This window comes from Heliconius melpomene, chromosome 21 (assembly GCF_056956725.1).
Source record: "Heliconius melpomene rosina isolate 202511_hmr_F chromosome 21, ASM5695672v1, whole genome shotgun sequence".
In the NCBI taxonomy this organism is placed as follows: Eukaryota; Metazoa; Arthropoda; class Insecta; order Lepidoptera; family Nymphalidae; genus Heliconius; species Heliconius melpomene.
This window is the reverse complement of record NC_140409.1, coordinates 14,237,783-14,258,357: the sequence shown is the minus strand read 5'-3', so window position 1 is coordinate 14,258,357 and position 20,575 is coordinate 14,237,783. Positions and strand designations below refer to the sequence as shown.

Genomic DNA, 20,575 nt, shown 5'->3' with positions numbered 1-20,575 from the left:
CGTTAGCGGATATTTAACATACTGCGCTCAAGACCGCGCTGGCAGGCTGGCATGATTTTGTTTTTGATTTTATTGGTGTACTTCCAAGTCTGACATGCGTATGTAAGGCACGGTAGAAGACTAGAAGACATAGTTTTAGTTTTTATCTTAACTGGCAAGTTGCTTTTAAAAAATTCTTTCATACTCCAGTATTTGTTCGTGCTTTGTGTGCGTCTTTCTATTTCCCACTCCTTGTTCCTTCTGTCAAAACCAATTTGTTTGCCTAGATAAATATACTTATCTGTGTATTGGAGTTTCTCGTTGTCCACATAAATGGTTACCTTTGTACTATTGGTCATGAGCATTGTTTTGGATAAGTTGATTTCCAGTCCAACTTCTTTACTTGCTGTGTTTAGTGATAGTATCATTTGGCGTAGTTGTGTGCCCTATTCCGACAGGAGTACCAAATCATCTGCGAAACGAAGATGGCTCAAGTAATTACCGTTTATGTTTAGTCCTTTTGTTTCCCAATTTAATTTTCTCATTATTGACTCCAAAACAGCAATAAATATTGTCAGTGATACAGGGTCTCCCTGTCTGATGCCTCTTTTTATAGGGAAAGATGGGCCAGTTGTTCCTAGTTTCACTCTGCCTCTATTGATGTTGTATATATTTTTGATTATTTGAATGTATTGATCTTTTACTCCTTGTTCTTCTAGTGCTTTCCATATGCTTGAATGTGAAACGGTGTCGAATGTTTTCTTGTAATCTATCTAAGCAATGTAGAGAGCTCTTTGTCGTTCGTAATATTTCTCGATCAATATTTCTAATGTATGAATGTGGTCTATGGTCGAGAAACCTTTTCTAAATCCTGCTGGTTCTATAGGTTGTTGGGCATTTAGAGTGTGGCTTAGTCTGGTGTTAATCAAAGAAGAGAATATTTTGTATATACTAGGTAATAGGCTAATTGGCCTATAGTTCGTTATATCGTGTGGATCACCTTTTTTATATATATAAGTATTACGTTTGATTCCGACCATTGTATCGGTGTTTCGGTGGTTTCCAAAATAAGGTTAAACAAATGAATCAGGGGCAGTGCTAGTTGCTCCTGAGCTATTTTTATAACCTCGTTGGTTATATTATCACAGTCTGGACTTTTATCTGTTTTCAGCCTTTTTATTGTGTCGAGTATTTCTTTTTCATAGAAAGGTTTAATAGTGTATTCTGGTATTTTCTTAAACAAGTTTCAAGCTAAAGTTTCTTAAACAATACACGCGTGAAATGTTGTAGCCTTCATAAATATGAATAATATATAATATATTGATTGTGTCATTTATAGATAAAGTGCGGAGTGTCTTAACACTATGTTCTATCAATTTTATTTTATTTTATATATATATATATATATATATATATATATATATATATATATACATGTTTATACTTCCGTCGTGTAAGATGACCTAGTAAATCTGATAGCTTCGGTAAAAAGTTGGAGTTCATTCTTTGACACGTATTCGTGTCAGCAACACAGAAGGAACCTAGTGTTAAGTCACTCTGTAACACACTTTCTGCTCAATTTCAACGTATTGTGTATTGAGTGGTTGACTCAACGCCGCGTGCTTTGCATTCTCTCGGTCAGGAGATATAAATCCCGTAATGTTATTGCTGTAATTGCTGTATGCCGCATGTAACCTTGGTAGCTTATACCAACGAGAAAATGATAATAATACATTCCTCAGAGTGAGAATCGAATCCATAACAGTAACATTTACACCACAACGACGTCGGCCTCAAATTTAACATATAATGATAACTAAAGAAAACCTTAAACTAAAAGAATTTCAAAGCCTTTAAAAAAGCGTCTCAAAACTTAAAATTGATACCGAATCCGTAGCAATGGTCCTAGTGCTAAGTAATGTATATTCAATGAACACTACGAGCGATTAGAAAGGGATCACATAAGCTGCATTAACGTGAAAATTATTATCATTTGTCCGCTCTGGCTAGACAAAATGTCTTAATATGTAATGTCTCTGTCTGTCTGATATCCGCGCGCACAAGCGCGTGACCGTAGACGCTACGGTTGTTCTTCACTCCGGTGGTAACAAGGCAAAGCACGGCGTCGAATTTCGCCACTAGTTGCGGAGAGTGGGGAGTGGAGTGTCTTAACACTAGGTTTCCTCTGTTTAGGATAGGCACGCCACCACTCCACGCTATTAACTAACGGGATATGTAAATATAAGATTGACACCCCTCCACCTAACGAGACCGATTAGAAACCGATAACCTAAGCGGTATTAACGCGAGCACAGCCAGCCATTATACATTTTTCAACTTTTAAATAGTTTATTCTTGACCTGGTTACGTTGGTACTGCTATGCCGCTTTGCTAGATAACATGATTGATATTGACTTTTTTTTAATTATGGATGGCGAGTGTGGGTACCTCTCTGTCTGATCGCAGTCTGTACGTGGAAGATGTATGAGTAATAGAACCCTAAACAATTACTTTTAAATGTTTTTATTTGTCTGTGCGTTTGTGAACTCTAGTCTTAGAATCTGCTATTAAACATTTTGAACTATGAATGCTCCTATAAGTAAGAATCGAACCCACAACGTGTTTTATACAATAAGATTTATCTAAGCAGAACACTTATTTTCATATTTATGTTTATTTTACGTCCCGTGGTCGTCACGTGACTGATTGTAGGAGTGATTATGTTTTACGTATTTTCCCATAGCTTAGGTAAAGTCAATTGTTTCACTCCACACATGACTAATGAATGCTCTAAGGGTAATCATTATAAATCTTTTATATACAGGGTGTCCCAGGAGCCAACGATAAAACGAAACCAGGTGATAGACCAAGTCGTGACAGTTATGAGAAAAATATAAAAAAAAATCTTTGTCATGTATTTTTCATATTATATTGATTTTAAAAAATATCGCAAAAACCGACACCCTGTGATGGTTTTTCACGTCCCTGGACTACAAATATTACTCTTTCTTCATTTTTTTTTCTGTAATGTAATCATGAGTAACCCTTCTGTGAATTACAGTTTAAGATTTAAACATACCTGCATCAGTTTTCAATAAAATGTGGTGTTTTTGCCAAACATTAAATTCAAAATATTTACTACACCCAACTTTAACCGACTGTACTATAAAAAAAATGTACTACACTGTTTTTGCAAGTAACTTTAAAAGTTGGCGCATTTAATCTGGATTCCGAAATGGTACGATACTTGCTGGATTACTTCTTTGTTGAAGAGAGAAAAATCGAAATACACGATAATCGGGATGACGTTCAGCTTTTTGGTATCTTTTCCGATACATTCTAGCTGCAGCATTTGCGTTACATAACCATTCTCCATGAATGAAATGCATATTGGCAACGTGTCAAAGACCGAGTATATGGCCTGCGAGAGCCCGGACTCGAGCACTGTTCTTATAAGTCCTGTGCCAGCCCCTAAGTCGGATAAGCGTTGCCTGGGCTAAGTGTTTAGTTTAGGGAGGTGACTGGTGTAGTCTGTGATCGCAGGATACCGTCCAAACTCTTATCCGTCTTATAGAGATCGTGATCGATGCCTTCAGACTCGTGCATGACGGATCCAAGGTACTTGAACTTTTCCAACTTAGGGGATGACCCAGGACTTATAAGGACAGTGCTCGAGTCCGGGGTCTCGCAGGCGATATACTCGGTCTTTGACACATTGCCAATATGCATTTCATTCATGGAGAATGGTTATGTAACGCAAATGCTGCAGCTAGAATGTATCGAAAAAGATACCAAAAAGCTGAACCTCATCCCGATTATCGTGTATTTCGATTTTTCTCTCTTCAACAAAGAAGTAATCCAGCAAGTGTCGTACCATTTCGGAATCCAGATTAAATGCGCCAACTTTTAAAGTTACTTGCAAAAACAGTGTAGTACATTTTTTTTATAGTACAGTCGGTTAAAGTTGGGTGTAGTAAATATTTTGAATTTAATGTTTGGCAAAAACACCACATTTTATTGAAAACTGATGCAGGTATGTTTAAATCTTAAACTGTAATTCACAGAAGGGTTACTCATGATTACATTACAGAAAAAAAAATGAAGAAAGAGTAATATTTGTAGTCCAGGGACGTGAAAAACCATCACAGGGTGTCGGTTTTTGCGATATTTTTTAAAATCAATATAATATGAAAAATACATGACAAAGATTTTTTTTTATATTTTTCTCATAACTGTCACGACTTGGTCTATCACCTGGTTTCGTTTTATCGTTGACTCCTGGGACACCCTGTATATATATATATATATATATATATAAAATTGAAATGTCACTTGAATTGTCACTCACTCATCACGAAATCTTAGAAACTACATGTGCTAGGAACCTGAAATTTTGCATAGGAGTTACTTACAGGACGTAGGTGCTCGCTAAGACGGGAATTTGTAATATTCGACTTCTAAGGGGTAGTTTTTGGGGTTGAAAGTTTGTATGAAAATTCGTTACTACAAGTGCTAGAAGTCTCAAATTTTGCATGGACGTCGTACGTACTCATGGAGACAGAAATTAATAATAACGTAGTTCACGCAGGCGAAGCCGCGGACGGACCGCTAGTCTATCTATATATATAAAATCGAAAGGTCACTCACTCATCCCGAAATCTCAGAAACTACATGTGCTACGAATCTCAAATTTTGCGTAGCAGTTACTTATAGGACGTAGGTGCTCGCTAAGACGGGAACTTGCAATATTCGATTTCTAAGGGGTTGTTTTTGAGGTTGAAAGTTTGTATGAAACTTCGTTACTACAAATGCTAGGAGTCTCAATTTTTGCATGGGCGTCACTTATAGGACGTAGGTAGGTACTCATGGAGACAGAAATGAATAATAAAGTAGTTCACGCAGGCGAAGCCGCGGGCGGGCCGCTAGTTTGTTTTATATATTCAATACTAGCGCTAGATTGATCGAGACTAGGTTTCCTTTGCCGACCTTGCCTGCCTTGTTAGATATATGAGGGATACGGTCGCAGCTAGCTTCGACAATTGATTGCGTGTCATACACACTGTCTCCGTTCTAATAGCCGCGTTACGTTTGACACGATCGTGCGTGCCTAAACCACCGTCACCTTTTAATGATGTCCTTGCCTGATGCCTTAACAACCTGGAAGGTAGGTACCGGGTTCTTAACCCACTAATATGTAGGTACCCTTTTTTGTGAACAAGTGTCGGCGCTTTCTTTGTTTTGAGTGGAAACCTGGTTTTTTTTTACTAAGATTCACGCTATATCCCACATACAGATAAAATTTTGTCATCTTTTTTAGATAGAACGGAGTTCTCTTTATTATGGAGAGAAAATTTTAATTGACTTATAATTAAAGAGTGACTAGTCACTTTAACTAATTTACCCGTTAAATGTTAGGAATAATTGAAATTTAATACAGGTAAAATAGCATATATTCTGTAAACTCTGTCTACATGTAGGTGTGACCACGTTTAAGTGTATAATCGATTTTGATTTTTCTAAAAAGTATACCAAAATATATGCAATTAAACCGGTTAAAACGTCACAAAAATTGCCGAAAACAACAATCTTAATAATTCTTATTGACGTTTGCATTTCTCTCTAGCTTTTAGTCGAGTGACAACATGAATGACGGATCGAGAATGCAGTCCACGAATTTTTAAACACTTTGGAAACTTATTGTATATTGAGGCATGTGTTTTTCTTTATGTATCGGTATTTTGACGGCAGAGAGGGAGACTAGTGTTAGTTTATTTATCCTTTCTCGAGCTACCGCCCTCGTAGACAACACTAATGCACAGACAAACATACAAAAAGTTTAAAAATTATTGTGTTTGGTTCTATTACTTTAATAAAGGTTCCCAATAACATTTTTTTTTTTAATTTCTTCCAGTACGGACACCGACCCACTTACGATTTTATTATAAGTATAGATATAGATTTTCATTACGTCGCTCTGATAATGAGGCAAAAGCTTGGGGCTAAATTTCAAAGTTTATAAAAATCAGTGGCGACTTAAAGAGTTTCCATACAAACTTTCAACCCCTTATTTGCACCCTTAAGGGGTGAATTCTAGAAAACCATGAAACACATGTTCAATAAAATATTTTTAAGAGTCTAAATTTCAAATTTTATTATAATCGGTGACGTTTTAAAGATTTTTCCATACAAACTTTCAACCCCTTATTTGCACCCTTAGGGGAAGAATTCTAGAAAACCATGAAACATGTGTTCAATTAAATACTTTTAAGAGTCTGAATTTCATTTTTTATAAAAATTGGTGCCGATTTAAAAAAAATCTATACAAACTTTTACCTCCTTATTTGCACCCTTAGGGGGAAAATTCTAGAAAATGATGAAACACGTGTTCAATTAAATACTTTTAAAAATCGAAATTTAATAATTTTATTAAAATCAGTGCCGATTATTTTTTTTTTCCATACAGTGGATGTCCAGATTACAAAAGTAAACATCTGACCAAATTTCAAGTTTCTTCCATCAGCGGTCACGGCTGTAGGTACGTGCGTTTTACCTCAGTCAGGGAGGACAAGTCCTTTTATATATATAGATAAACTTAGTACTATGTACTACTTCCCGCAGACTTAAGTTAATTTTATTCGCCGCATCATCAAAACTTATGAGGTATTTCCCAATCACAATCCTGAAATTGGTGCAGACTCCTCTGTTGACGAGTCTGACACGCGCTTGGACGGTTTTTTCTTAAATACACTTAAATAAATATTTGTATGTTTCAAGTGGGCGTACGTATAGCCGCACGGGGGCCGCTAGTATTAAATAGTTCCTTCAGTTCCTCGCGTGGGACTCGAACCTTTGTCACGTTTATATTCGCACTTTTGCCCCTGCGGCATGACTGGCCTTTTTTTTATATTAATTCTATCGTAAGTTAGGAGACGATTCAAATAAAAAATTGTATAATAATAATTCTCCGTATTAAAATCTGTTTTATGTAACTTTCCGTATGTAGGTCAAGTCGGCAATTTATTACGATTACGGAACCAATTGACATCGCTGGAATCCTTTAATATCATTAATATATACTACTGTCTGTCTGTTCTACGTTGAGGAGATATGCTTATTACTTATATAATTGAAATCCAACAATGTTTGCCCTAATTTTAAGTATTGTTCGTATTTTGTGGCAGAGCTATTGGGGGTTCGAATGTAATGATTGTATGTAGGTTAATTTCGATATTCACGCTGAATCCTGGAGACGGTAAAAATGGAGTGGAGAAGAACAGTGTCAAGACACTGTTCTTCTCCGTACCGTTCTTACCCTTTTTCTTTTCCATTTTACGCTGTTTGCCTCAATTGCATGTTAAGTGGCGGAGATTAACATAATTTATTCCCTTGAGTGGGAATGACTGAACATATTCAAAATTACCACATTTGTCCACAGATTGAACCAAGACATAAAAAGCGGCGCGTGGTGTCCCAAATCACAAATAACGACAGAGTCCACCGAGTGGCTGGAGATCGACCTGCACTCGGTGCACGTGATCACCGGCACCGGGACCCAGGGGCGGTTCGGGAACGCCCAGGGCGTGGAGTACGCTGAGGCCTACGTGCTGGAGTACTGGAGGCCTAAGTTGGGGAAGTGGGTTCGATATAGGGCTGCTGATGGACAGGAGGTAAGAAAGTCTTGTATTTTTGTTTTTACGCTGTATTCCGTATACAGCTAGCTCGCTAGCTTACGGGGTCAGGGAACCTAGTTTTAGGACACTCCGTTCCGAACTTAACCCCCAAACATTGTCTATAAGGAGGTCTTACAGTTTCTAATTTAGATTTAATTTATAGACGGTTTTGGCTTAAATGGGAAATTTATTTTTAAATACGATGACTTTTGAATTCACCATCTGACATACAATTTGAAAACGAGAAGGTTGTAAAAAAGGGAGTGATTTAATACAAGGTTCGCACCTTGCTGCACCGTCTTTTAAAATGGCAAAAGTACCTAAAATATATATTATAGATTTTTCCAAAGTATAAACTAGTAAAATGACAAGCCTATTGGTAGTGTTCATCTAATATCAACTGTATTGAGTTTATTGTAAGCATGGAAGGTATTATCGATTTTGATTTCCTAGGAGATACTAAATCTCTTAAGCTCTGCATACGTAAGATCACTACTACTGTCATATAACAAGGTAAATAATTATTTTCATCACTGAAAAATTTAATATTATTTTGTCACGTTCTCTCGCATTTATCTCAATGTACAATGTTTTTATAGTAATAATAATTATGTTCTTTTCGTGTAAACGTGTGTCTTGTCGTAAAATCGTGTTTTTTTCCATTCCTGTAAGATTTGAGAAATTGAAATTTGAGAAATCCTCTGTTGGATGGATCCCTCTACTCAAAAAAAACCTACACATACCATAATTTTGGTGTTAAACACCGCATACCTTTTATTTTTTAAAATTTATCTATTAAACCTTTCCAGATACTTACGGGAAATACAAACACGTATTTAGAGAAGAAGAACCACTTGGAACCTCCTATATGGGCGTCCAAGATACGCTTCATACCCTACAGCTCGCATCGTCGCACCGTATGCATGAGAGTAGAGCTCTACGGCTGCTATTGGAGCGGTGAGTTCTTGAAATTGCCGGAAGACTCTGCTTTTTAGTGTTCCTTTTTTTTTTAGACCAAACTTGTACTTTTTTTAGTTTCACCCTGTATCACGCATATAGCTGAAGCAGAGAGAATTTTTAAGACAATCCGTTCATCTATAGGCTATTCGTTTTCTATCACAACATATTAACATACACAAAAAAATCTTCACAAAACTTTTAAATTGAGAGATATAGAGCATTATTAAAACACTCCGTCCCCAATTTAAACGTCTAACAGAAAATCAAAACATTTTTAACATTTTAAAAGTGTTTTTTCACACTTAGGAAACAAAAATACTAATTTAGGAATAGTAGGATAAAAACTGGAATTTGTAGCAGGATTTGAACCCGCGCCTCTTGAAAACCGCCCAAGGGCATTGACCATTACGACCATACGTTCTCGTCAAAGTACGTCTAAATTTGAAAGACGACGACGTTTCATAAATGAGTTGAAAATTTAAAGTAAAGTAAGAAGTATTTATTTGTAATATAACAATATATATGATTTTAATTTCAAGAATATTTAGAGGATAAACTTGTATGGAATTTGTTTATTGAATGTCAGGCAGGACAGCTGAAAGCTAATGTAATAAATTGTACCATTGACTTTGAAAAGAGCAACTGTTGTTTCTTGCCGGCTCTTCTCAGCAGAACTGCCTTACAGCGAATTGGTGGTAGCTTTTTGTTCATATGCTCATTCGACGATTCAAAAGTGCTTATAATAATAGTCTATTTGAATAAAGAATATTTTGTATTTTTTTTTAATATAGTTATTGCATTAAGATAACGTGAGATAACGGTATTGTGTGTTTGATAAGAGATCAAAGGGCACTGTCAAAGTAGACTAATGGCAGCTGTTCTAATTGGGGACTATGTTATAAATGTTTATATAATTTTAGGAATCAGAAGTGTTTAATCAGGATGGATTACAAGCAGTTTATTACAGAATTGACTTATACAAACAATATTTCTGAGTGAATAAATCTGAATACACAATCAAATATAATTAAACAATGACTAAGACTTGACTAAGCCCTAGCCCTAAGCCCTCCTGCGCACTAGCTTGCTATAAGAATGAATGAGTGCGGTGGTGGTGGGTGCCGATACTCTTCTAACACAGGAAGGGTCCTGCTCGCGCGCAGGATATTCCGTCAGCTAACATTATTAAATTACAAAATATTCTTAATGTAGCAACGTATAATATTAGAATTTGTGAGGGAAAGTATTAAGGGAGAGGTATAGAAAGATGTGCTTCGATATATATGGAATAGTAAAAAAAACACATATTGTGAGAAATCTCCTACATATTAGAGAAACTAGTGATGTACTCGTACATTTTTTATTTTTTACCCACAACTAGGTCTACAACTTATGTCGTCATATCTCATTCTACGAGTAAGTTTCGTTTTGGACAAATGCTGACCGGTTCTGATCGTAGACAATGTGTTTTGTCTTTTTTTACAGTTTGATTAGATAAATGAAGGTGTTATATTTAGTACCTAATGAAGTTTTGAGACGTAGGGTGTCTCAACACAAAATTTTCTCGCTTTCCCTTTTATATATGGGGATAAAACTATAAAAATATTACCTTTACTACAATCGTATCGACGACTATCCACCCAGAACCTAGTTCCACGCAAAATTGTATTAAAATTTAGTTCAGTTACAGCATTTACGCGGTTTTACCCAGAATCAAATTTCACGTCGCATTCATAACACGGCAAATTGCGTTTAATAATACGTCTGGCCATTTTTGTTTTTCTAACCACCTTTTAACTTTCACCTTACTGTACTCGTATTACAGTCACGAACTATTCACTATTGGTGTGGCACAGCCACATTATGGACATTATTTCGAGGTTTTCTTTCTTTAATACTTGATTTTCTTATTTGAATAATCGATTTTTTATCCGACTGCGCGGCTTGGAGGAGGGTAATGTGTTTGACGGTCTATGTATGTTTGTTTGAGAGATGTAGAGACCAAACAGTTTAACCTTTTTTAGTTATTCTTATTTCTTACGTCAATCGTTTTGAAGAGTAGGTCCTTATAGGTAATATTAAAAGCTATTGGGCTTGTGCTTTTCTTACAGTCAAGATTTGTTCTATTATCGATTTTGATATTAAAAAATTTACATACAAATAAATCTCCGGGTAAATTTTCGAAGGCTAAGAAAAGGAGCGGTTGATACTACAAATATAAATACAAACATATCAAAACTATCGCGATCAAACAGAAAAGTCAACTAAACAACAAACAATTGCGTCTAATTCTTTGTAATTCTTCTTTCTAACATATTATAGGAAAAATTAGATTTACATTCCGAACGAATCCAGGTCGATGCGCTAGTGGTAATTAAATGTACATTTAATAGCTGTATGAGTTCGCGTGACACACGACTCGCCATGAAAGGATGGGATTTTCATTTAAATATTTAATTAAAAAAACCGCATTTCAACTGTATGTTAGCTTAAACAAAGAAAAAAAACAGCGCGCAACTTGTCGTCTAAGCCAGAAATATCATGTGCGCGTGTAGCACAATACAATCGGTATTGTGTAAAATGTTAGTAGACATATGCAATTGTATGTGTTTTATGTATGTATGTACATATGTCAGTGTGGAATTCTAGTAGGTTTCTAGGTCACGTCGCGTTTTTTTATTCAATTTGTGGTTATTAATTTTACTGTATTAAGAAAAGAAGTGTATGGTAATTCATTGTATTCCATGAGTAGTATGGTTCACTTTGAAAATGATGATTTTTAATCGGCTTGGTGCCGTTTGTGGTTTGGACAGAGGAAATTGCGGCGTTAGGTTACGCTGTTATCTATTTTTAGCTAGTTTAGAAATATCATAAGCTTTTTTTAAAAAAACAGGTGAAGATCTTTGAAACCATGAATGGAACCCACAATTGAATTAATATATCAAATAATTAAAACATTTCAGCGTCTGCTGTGAGTTTGAATTTCGCCATTTGACAAACTATATTTCGTAAATTAACCAGAACGTGGGAGCGCCCTAACATTAGGTTCACTCTGCCTAACGGGATTACTGCTTTCGAGATACAGCGTGTCTCTTCACTAACTAATCTTTGTAAATTTGTTTTCTTTTTTAATAACTTTTTGATTTATTTACCTAAAGAACATTTCTTCTTTCATAAATAGTGGGCATAGTATCCTATTCGATGCCAAAAGGCGACAAGCGTAGCAATGGTGTCGAACTAACAGACATGATATACGACGGCCAATGGGGTGAAGAGCTACGCGGTGGCCTGGGACAGCTGGTGGACGGTCAGTTCGGCGGTGATGAGATAAGGGAGGCCGCCAAGACCTCAGCCTGGGTTGGATGGAGGAACGACTCCAGGCCCTACAACCCCGTGTTGACCTTCGAATTTGATAAAGTTAGGGAGTTCAGCGCTGTACACTTGTATTGTAATAACAAGTTCATGAGGGATGTTCAGGTGGGTAGTCTTTATAAAGATATTAAAATATGTAGGGTAGTTGTAATTTTGTAAAATTATGTTTAACCCACTTTGTACCCACATTGGTCACAAATAAAGAATAATATATTTACAATCTTATATACCATAATCTAATAGTATAAGGTTATAATCTATTTCTATAATAACCACGTTTGTTGAATGTATATTTTTGCTTTTTTCCACAATTTCTATGACGTATCAAATACTTAATATATCAAATATTATTATCGATCTAAAAATGTTCCGAATAACAAAACAATCACTGTTAGTTAGTAATTTATTCATTTATTCATTTCAAGTTATTTTCTTCTGCTACTTTCATATTTTTATATGAAAACTTTTAAAAAAGCTATAAAACCTTTTTTGAGTGTATCTTAAATATGATTGTAGATACACTCAGTCTAGTTTATGATATTGGATCCTTCTTCTTCCTCCTGGCATTAATCCCGGCTATTGCCAGGGTCTGCCTTCCTACTCCACTTACTCCACTTTGCACGGTCTTTGGCGTCCTCGGTAATTAGACCATTGGCTCTTATGTCCTGCATCACGATATCCAACCAGCGCTTCCTTGGGCGTCCGAGACGTCTCACTCCAGGATCTGATATAGCAAATTTGCATCCGAGGTAGTTCTTGGGCCTTAGATATTGGATATTTACTTAACAGTTATCGGTAAACTGAATAAATACCTAACTTTTTTAATCTTTAGATACTAATTTGGCATTAATCGAACTAACAAAGAATATTATTAATATTAAATTTTGTTTATTTGCTACCAATTGTTATTTTTCAGGTATTCTCGGAGGCAGTAATATCTTTCTCCATCGGTGGTCGTCATTTCCAAGACGAGCCCATACGCTATACGACAGTAGAGGACAATATATTCGAGAGCTCGCGCAATGTCAGCATCAAGCTGCACCATCGTATAGGGAAGTGGGTTCGAATCGAGCTCCATTTTTCCGCTCGATGGATTCTTATTAGCGAAGTTTTGTTTGATTCAGGTGAATTTTATAATATTACTAGCGACCCTCTTGCGGCTTCGCCCGCTTTAACTACTGGATTATTCATATAATGTATGTTTGCAAAGCACTTAAGATAATGTGAAAATTAACTAAACCCTAATGCAACCCGCATTTTCGTAGTTTCAATAAGGATTTTCCAATTGTTTTACACAGCAAGGATTTTTTAGTACGTACCGTAATTTTAAATCTGTGCTACTAATCTTTTCAAGTACTTATTAAAATATATTTAAATGACTATTTTTAGATAGTTAAATGACTATTTTTAAACGGAAGAAATTATAAACAAAAACCTACCTACTAATAACTACTACAAAAAATATGAAACCAAATATATCGCGCTGCAATAATACATTCAACTCCAATTATCCAATACGTGCAAACGCATCTAAATCTTCGTTGCTATAGAGGCAGGTGGGTTTTTTTTTCGAGCTTGTGGTTAATGCTGAAGAAGGTATTCTGTCCCTGATGAAAAGTAAGCACTACATGGCTGCTTGTGAGGAAAATTAAATAGAATGCATCGGCCGGGAATCGAACCCGGGCCGCCCGCGTGGCAGGCGAGCATTCTACCACTGAACCACGCACCGATGCGTGTAAGGCAGGCGGGCGCGGCGGACGCATGGCGAGTGGCGAGCAGTTTCGCAGCAAGGATTTTTTGATATTGTAACAACTTCTAAAGTACTTATTAAAATGAAAAACAGTAAAAGACAGTTTTGATCAGAACTAATATACTTATTTATATGCTGAGAGTAAGGGATAAGTGAAACTTGAGTAACATATAGTTGATGTGTCAACGGCGTGATGTGTCAACAATTAAATGCGATTTTCTGTAAAACTATTCGCAATTTCGAAACAGTGTAAAAAGCAAATTTAAAATTTTAACTTCGTTTAACGTAGAAAATTAATAAAGTATTTTAAAGGATAAGGATTAATACCATTATAGAAAAATATGACTCACAATAAAAAATATATTGAAATTATTATTTTTAGACAGAAAAATGATCACTACACGTTATTCTTAAAAGATACGAATATACCGTCGCGGACTTTTTTGTAGATCTTATTAAGAGGAACAATACTCCAGTACATTTTTGAATGTAGTACTTACCATTAGAGCAGCGCATGCGCGAAAATGTCTCAACGGGTAGGACTTTATACACATTTATCGTATTTATGTTAATTTACATAAGAATGTACAAATAATAAACTATATATAAACCTTCTACGAAAAATACTCGACCTAATGGTGAAAACCGCATCAAAATCCATTGGGTGATTTAGAAGAAGAAGAGTTAGAAACAACAGACAGACACGAAAAGCGACTTTGTTTTATAAGATATAGGATGTATACATTTTTAATTGTTTATAAAAATATAAACGATTTACAGGCTATATTAATTTCTATTTACTTTATGGAGTTTTCCGGCCAGCCAGTTCTGTCATAAAATCATTACTTATCAGTTTTATAATATACAATATTAGGGGCGGCGAAGAGGGGACTTTCGGATTTATTCGAGCGCGGCAGATTAAGATACTGGGGATTCCTCGCACTCAGTTACGTACTTCCACCAAATATGAGCTCCATATGGCCGCGCGTCTAGGATAAAGGATCAGATTAGTAAAAAAAAATCGATCATCTGACATTCTGGAGCGCATCAGATTAACGTAGAGTAAGTTAGTTACATGCTAAATCGTGTATACTCCACTAATCTGACAATTTGAGAGTTTTTAGTTTGCCTATATTCCTCTCTCCGTATTTCTATTCCTCTCTCACTCTTTCTTTATTTATTACTCCCCAACTCATCAATGAAGATGATAATTTAAAAAAATACTTGGAAAAAAATTTTCTTTGTAGTTTTTTTTTCTATTTCAAACATACAATCTTTTATTTACATTCTATTCCTTGAGCTTTTCAATTGATTACGTTCAATGAATAAAAAAACTGAGGCCAGTGACTGTAAAACCGACTGGTTGTGGGTTCAATCTCAATTCCAGGAGATGAAATATTTATTTAAATGTATATTTTTATTTCTTCGCTCTGATGTCGAGGCAAAACCGCGACGTTAAGTGCTGCTACTCAACACTCAATGCCTTCAAAATTTGGCAGAAAGTAGGGAACAGAGTGTCTTAACCTTTAGGTTCCCTCTGCCTCCCCTGCTGTGTGCGGGATACAACGTAAAGCTGACTTGTTTATTTTATTGGTTTAAAAAAATATTAATAATTGTCCGATTAAGGAAGTCCCTTCAGACAGTCGTCTGATTTTGGGATATTACGTCTAGAGCATGAAGATGAACCATATATATCTTAATCTGACGCGCTCGAATATTTCAAAATGACGAATTTTTTTGCATATTCCAACATTGATTGGGAGCTTGCGTCACATCCAAATCGTCAGATTATTATATAAGAGCATTTTTTCAGATTCACTTAACACCCCCATAGAAAATCTGACGCGCTCGATATTTTTTTTTGTCATTTTTAACTCTTACGTACGACCACCTCCATCATGGAAATTAACATTTATCATGTTTAAGAAGACTTAGGAAATTGATGATATCAATATCTAACGCGCTCGAGTATGTTCCATGTTCAAAACTGTTCCATGAACAGTTTTTTTTACATTTTTGAAAATCTATAGCCGCTCACCCCACCGGTCAAAAGATATGTATTATATGACATTTTTGTCTTGTTACCATCTAAGCTTCGCAACCCAATAGGTCTCAATGACGCTCGAGTAAATGCCGAGTTTGCCTCTTCGCCTAGCTTCTAGCTAATAGCTGTGTCGTTCTTATAAAAAAAACTAGGCAGGGAAAATAAACATTTTTAGTAATTGCATTGCATAGTGTATTAAAATTAGTACTTCTTGTTTATCAGATAAAGGTAAAGCGTGAAGAAAAAATGAAATTGTTATGTTATTATTATGTAAAAAATTCGACGTCGTGACAAAGTGCGGGGTAGAGTTCCGCCATTATCTCGAAAATTCGGTGGAAATTGTGAGTGGGGGACGTTGTGTGTTAACACTAGGTTCCCTCTACCTGCGGAATGCAGCATGAAGCTATAACTTAAAATTCATATTTCACAAACTTTCACAGACGTAGCCCAAGGCAATTACACACCGGAAAGCCTGAAACCTCCGCCAGGAAAAGACAAGACTAAACAACCAGTCAAAGACCTACCAATCTCCACGGCACACCAAGACGACCCACTGTACCTGGCCATAGTGGTCGGGGTTCTTACAGCCCTGATCATCCTACTAGCTGTGGCAATCTTCCTTATAGTACACAGGCACAGGCACAGAAAATGTTTCGCGAGTCCTCTAACTAAGACGTCGATACAAAAACGTACGGAGAATTATAATCCTTGTTCTTCAATGGATAATAAAATGGTGATCGATTGTCCCGATGTTAAGTCTGACGAGTACCAGGAACCGTATCAGGCTTTGAAGTGCGCTCCGTACTTCAGTTATAGTACTGTGTTGTTGGAAATGAAGGATTTTGTGAAGGATTCCAATGCGGCTTTGTCAGGTTTGTTAGAATTTACGCTAGTCAGCCTATTAAAGTATGATTATTTTTATTTACATTTATTGTTATAAATCGTAGCATATGTCTTATTTTGTTGTATAAGTTGTATTAATTTAGAGTTTCATCTAAATCGGCTTAGTAGTTTTTAAGTCTAAAAAAAATTAGTTTTAAAAACGCTACATTGAAAATATGTAGATGTTTTATTATATGTTATGAACTTTACAATATATTTCTATTAGCATATTTCCTAATATAATTTTAAAACCAACAGACAGCTCGAACTACGACTACGCAGTGCCAGAGTTGAGCTCCGCGCCGCTATTAACAAAGACGCGTATACCGGATAATTTGTCCGACAGAACTGAACCAGTGACCACCGATCTGGACACGATGGAAATTGACACGCGCACAAGACGATCGATACGATCCGATAGGACTAGGGTAACAAATATATTTGTTTATATATCTTTATGAATGTATGTGGTTTATTTGTATTACGGGTAGAACTTAACGCCGCGTGGTGTTGTATATTGTGTAATTGTAAATTCGACGGTTGTTAGTTCCATTACTACCGTGAGTAATTAATTAAATCTATTTCTTCGCTCTGGTAAGAAAACAAAGCGCGGCGTTAAGTTTCACCACGGAACATGTAATATATAGAAAATTGTGCTGTTTGTGTGGAACAGAGTGCATTACCACTGGGTTCCCCCCTGCCATCTTGCTATATGCGGGATAAAAACTACATTTAAGTTTTATTATTGATTACACAAAAAATACTATTGATTAGATTTAACGGCCTCTCTCATTATTTTACAGTCGCCAAATCAACAAGAGGTGCTAATAGATCGCACTCGTCGCTTAGAAACAACAAACGTCATAGAGTTTCCCCGACATCGTCTTAGAATGATCTCGAAACTTGCCGAGGGGGCTTTTGGACCGGTAAGTGTGCTCTGTGTAAATAATGTAACGCCCTAACGATATATGTAGATAGCTCAATACACCGGCCTGAATACAGTGGTTAGCTAAATATATTTTGTTTTTAGGTGTACGTAGCGGAGGCGGACGGTGTGCCGGAGTACAATGGTACTATTACTTCGGAGAAACGCTTAGTGGCCGTTAAGTTTCTATGTCACGACGCGTCCGACAAGGAGAAGTATATAATGTATGCAATAATAAAATCTGTTTTATCTATATTATATTAATTAACATGTGAAACAAATAATTTGTACCCGGCACAGTTTTACGCAATCAGGGCCACATTGCTAATTTAATTGTGATAAAAATTTTCTAATAATAAATCTCCACTTATTATTCTTTTTTAGCTTATTTTAATTATTTATGCTTATATTTTCTTACTAATTCTATTGAAAAATGAAAATAATTTCATAAATATATTTAATAAATATTCGTATAGTTCAAGCGGGCGCAGCCGCGTCCGGGTCCGCTAGTTTATAATAAAGTAAACACATGGAAATTTTATTTTTTTTAAATAACATCACTGAGATGTATACCATCCAGGTCGCGACTTGGCTTACAGTTTCTTCCGTTCTTATGGACCTTGGACGCCCCGCAGGTTTTTGACTCAGTGTCGAACCCGTAGACTCAAACTTTTCGACCCACGTTCTGATAACACTTTCACTAGGACATGTGAACTGTACTAGGAATGTAAACTAAACTCAGAGCATAATAGATGCCGCGCAATAGTGCACGAATCGCCATTTCTGTAATAAGCCTTTACACAGAACGCACGCTGCTCACCACCGGTAAACCACTCCCGCGCCCCGCTACCCCGCGTCCCTCTCACGATCAATAAAAAATGTGATTGTTATTATGTTAACTTTGGTTTGAATAATAGATTATTTATATGATAAAGAAAGGTAAACAATAGAAAATAATAGATAATAATAATTAACAGAACTCACAGTATCGAGTTTCAAATCAAATGCTGCTTCACTGCACCATACGGCAGTATTCATTTTATTAAATTTTATCATTCCTCAGGGAGGATTTCGAACGTGAAGTGCGTAACTTAGCCTCGCTGTCGTCACCGCATTTAGCCAGAGTGCTCGGAGCGTGCAGATCACCACCGTTAGCCGTGGTCCTGGAATATTCCGAATTGGGTAAGTTTTATTATTAAGTCGAACAATATTTATGATGATGAATATTTATTAATTTTCAATTTCAAAGTTATCAGTTTTCGAAAAACTAATGTTATCTATATATATATATATACTAGCGGCCCGCTCGCGGTTTCACCCGCGTGAACTATGTTATTATTAATTTCTGTCTCCATGACTACGTTCTAGTGACGTCTATGCAGAATTTGAGACTCCTAGCATTTGTAGTAACGAAGTTTCATACAAACTTTCGACCCCAAAAACAACCCCTTAGAAGTCGAATATTGCAAGTTCCCGTCTTAGCGAGCACCTATAAGCACCTACGTCCTATAAGTAACTCCTATGCAAAATTGGAGATTCCTAGCACATGTAGTTTCTGAGATTTCGTGATGAGTGAGTGACCTTTCGATTTTATATATATATAGAAGATAAAAGGAAATGTTCTCACTGACTGAGGGAAGAGGCACGCACAGCCGTAACGCTTGATGATGGAAATGTAAAATTTGGACAGATGTTTACTTTCGTATTCTGGACATCCACTAAGAAAGGATTTTGAAAAATTTTAACCTTAAAGGGATGAAATATACCCCTATTATATGGACTTTTTTTAAATCAGCACCGATTTTAATATAATTTGAAATTCAGACTCTTAAAAATATTTAATTGAACATGTGTTTCATGGTTTTCTAGAATTCACCCCCTAAGGGTGCAAATAAGGATTTTAAAGTTTATATGGAAAATCGCCATCACTTTTTATAAATTTTGAAATTTAGACTTAAAAATATTTCATTAAAAATGTGTTTTATGGTTTATTATAAGGGTACAGATAAGCAGGCGAAACTGCGCGCGTCCGCTAGTAACCAAATAATTTTAGATCTCGAGTGAACAACAATAATAGTGTAATAAAATAATTACTTCCAGGTGATCTCTGCGCGTTTCTTCGTTCTTCTCCGCCTGCCAGTGTCAGTGTCTCAAGTCTTCTTCATATATCAACTCAAATAGCCGCTGGAATGCATTATTTGGAGACACTCAATTTTGTACATCGAGATTTGGCTACTAGGTAAGAAAATACAGTTTAGTTTTCCCATTAAGTACTACTAATGAAAGGAAAATATTTTATTTAGAAGTTTCAACGTACCGGGCGGGCTCATGGAATATTTTTGGTATTAGTATACGCACTTGACGTTTATTTTGGCAGTTTTTATTTATAACAGGATAGGCAGAGGGAACCTAGTGTTAAGACATTCCGTCCTCCACTTTCTGCCGAATTCTGAAGATATTGCGTGTTGAGTGGCAGAACTCAACGCCGTGTTTATATATCAATTTTATTATATTTTATGTACAATTTTATTTCTTTAAAAGTGAGTATGGAATTGAGTGATAGTGAATTGATTCACATTTGTATTGCCAGACCAACACCGCACCTTGTTCAAACAAATCTGACAATGACTTAAGTAATTATTACAAAAATTATAAAAACGTTCACTTAAGACATTTTATTTTTTACAGAAACTGCCTTATAGGCAAAGGGTATCAGATAAAAGTATGCGATTTCGCCACCGACAACGAGATATACGCTTGCGATTATTACAAAATAGACGATAGGAGCCCACTACCCATACGCTGGGCGTCGTGGGAGGCCATACTGAGGAGGAAATACACGAGTAAAAGTGATGTATGGTCGTACGGGGTCACTCTCTATGAAATATTCACACTGTGCAGACGACGGCCGTACGAGCATCTGAATGACAACGAGGTGGGCTTAGGTTCAATTTTTAGTTAATTTAAAGTCTTTTTTTATTTTATGGTAAAAT

The 20,575-nt window shown here is 36.1% G+C and overlaps 1 protein-coding gene across 1 annotated transcript in view; it reads left to right on the top strand.

Annotated features, from left to right (window-relative positions):
- The window catches only part of LOC146527378 (discoidin domain-containing receptor 2-like), an 82,316-nt gene that overhangs the window by 56,518 nt on the left and 5,223 nt on the right, over positions 1-20,575 (top strand). The window contains exons 4-14 of the mRNA XM_085206067.1: positions 7,415-7,646; positions 8,459-8,606; positions 11,791-12,086; positions 12,898-13,105; positions 16,216-16,647; positions 16,916-17,085; positions 17,461-17,583; positions 17,688-17,806; positions 18,646-18,764; positions 19,683-19,821; positions 20,271-20,517. Coding sequence (XP_085062193.1) covers positions 7,415-7,646; positions 8,459-8,606; positions 11,791-12,086; positions 12,898-13,105; positions 16,216-16,647; positions 16,916-17,085; positions 17,461-17,583; positions 17,688-17,806; positions 18,646-18,764; positions 19,683-19,821; positions 20,271-20,517 — 2,233 coding nt within the window. The remainder of the gene's footprint in view (positions 1-7,414; positions 7,647-8,458; positions 8,607-11,790; positions 12,087-12,897; positions 13,106-16,215; positions 16,648-16,915; positions 17,086-17,460; positions 17,584-17,687; positions 17,807-18,645; positions 18,765-19,682; positions 19,822-20,270; positions 20,518-20,575) is intronic.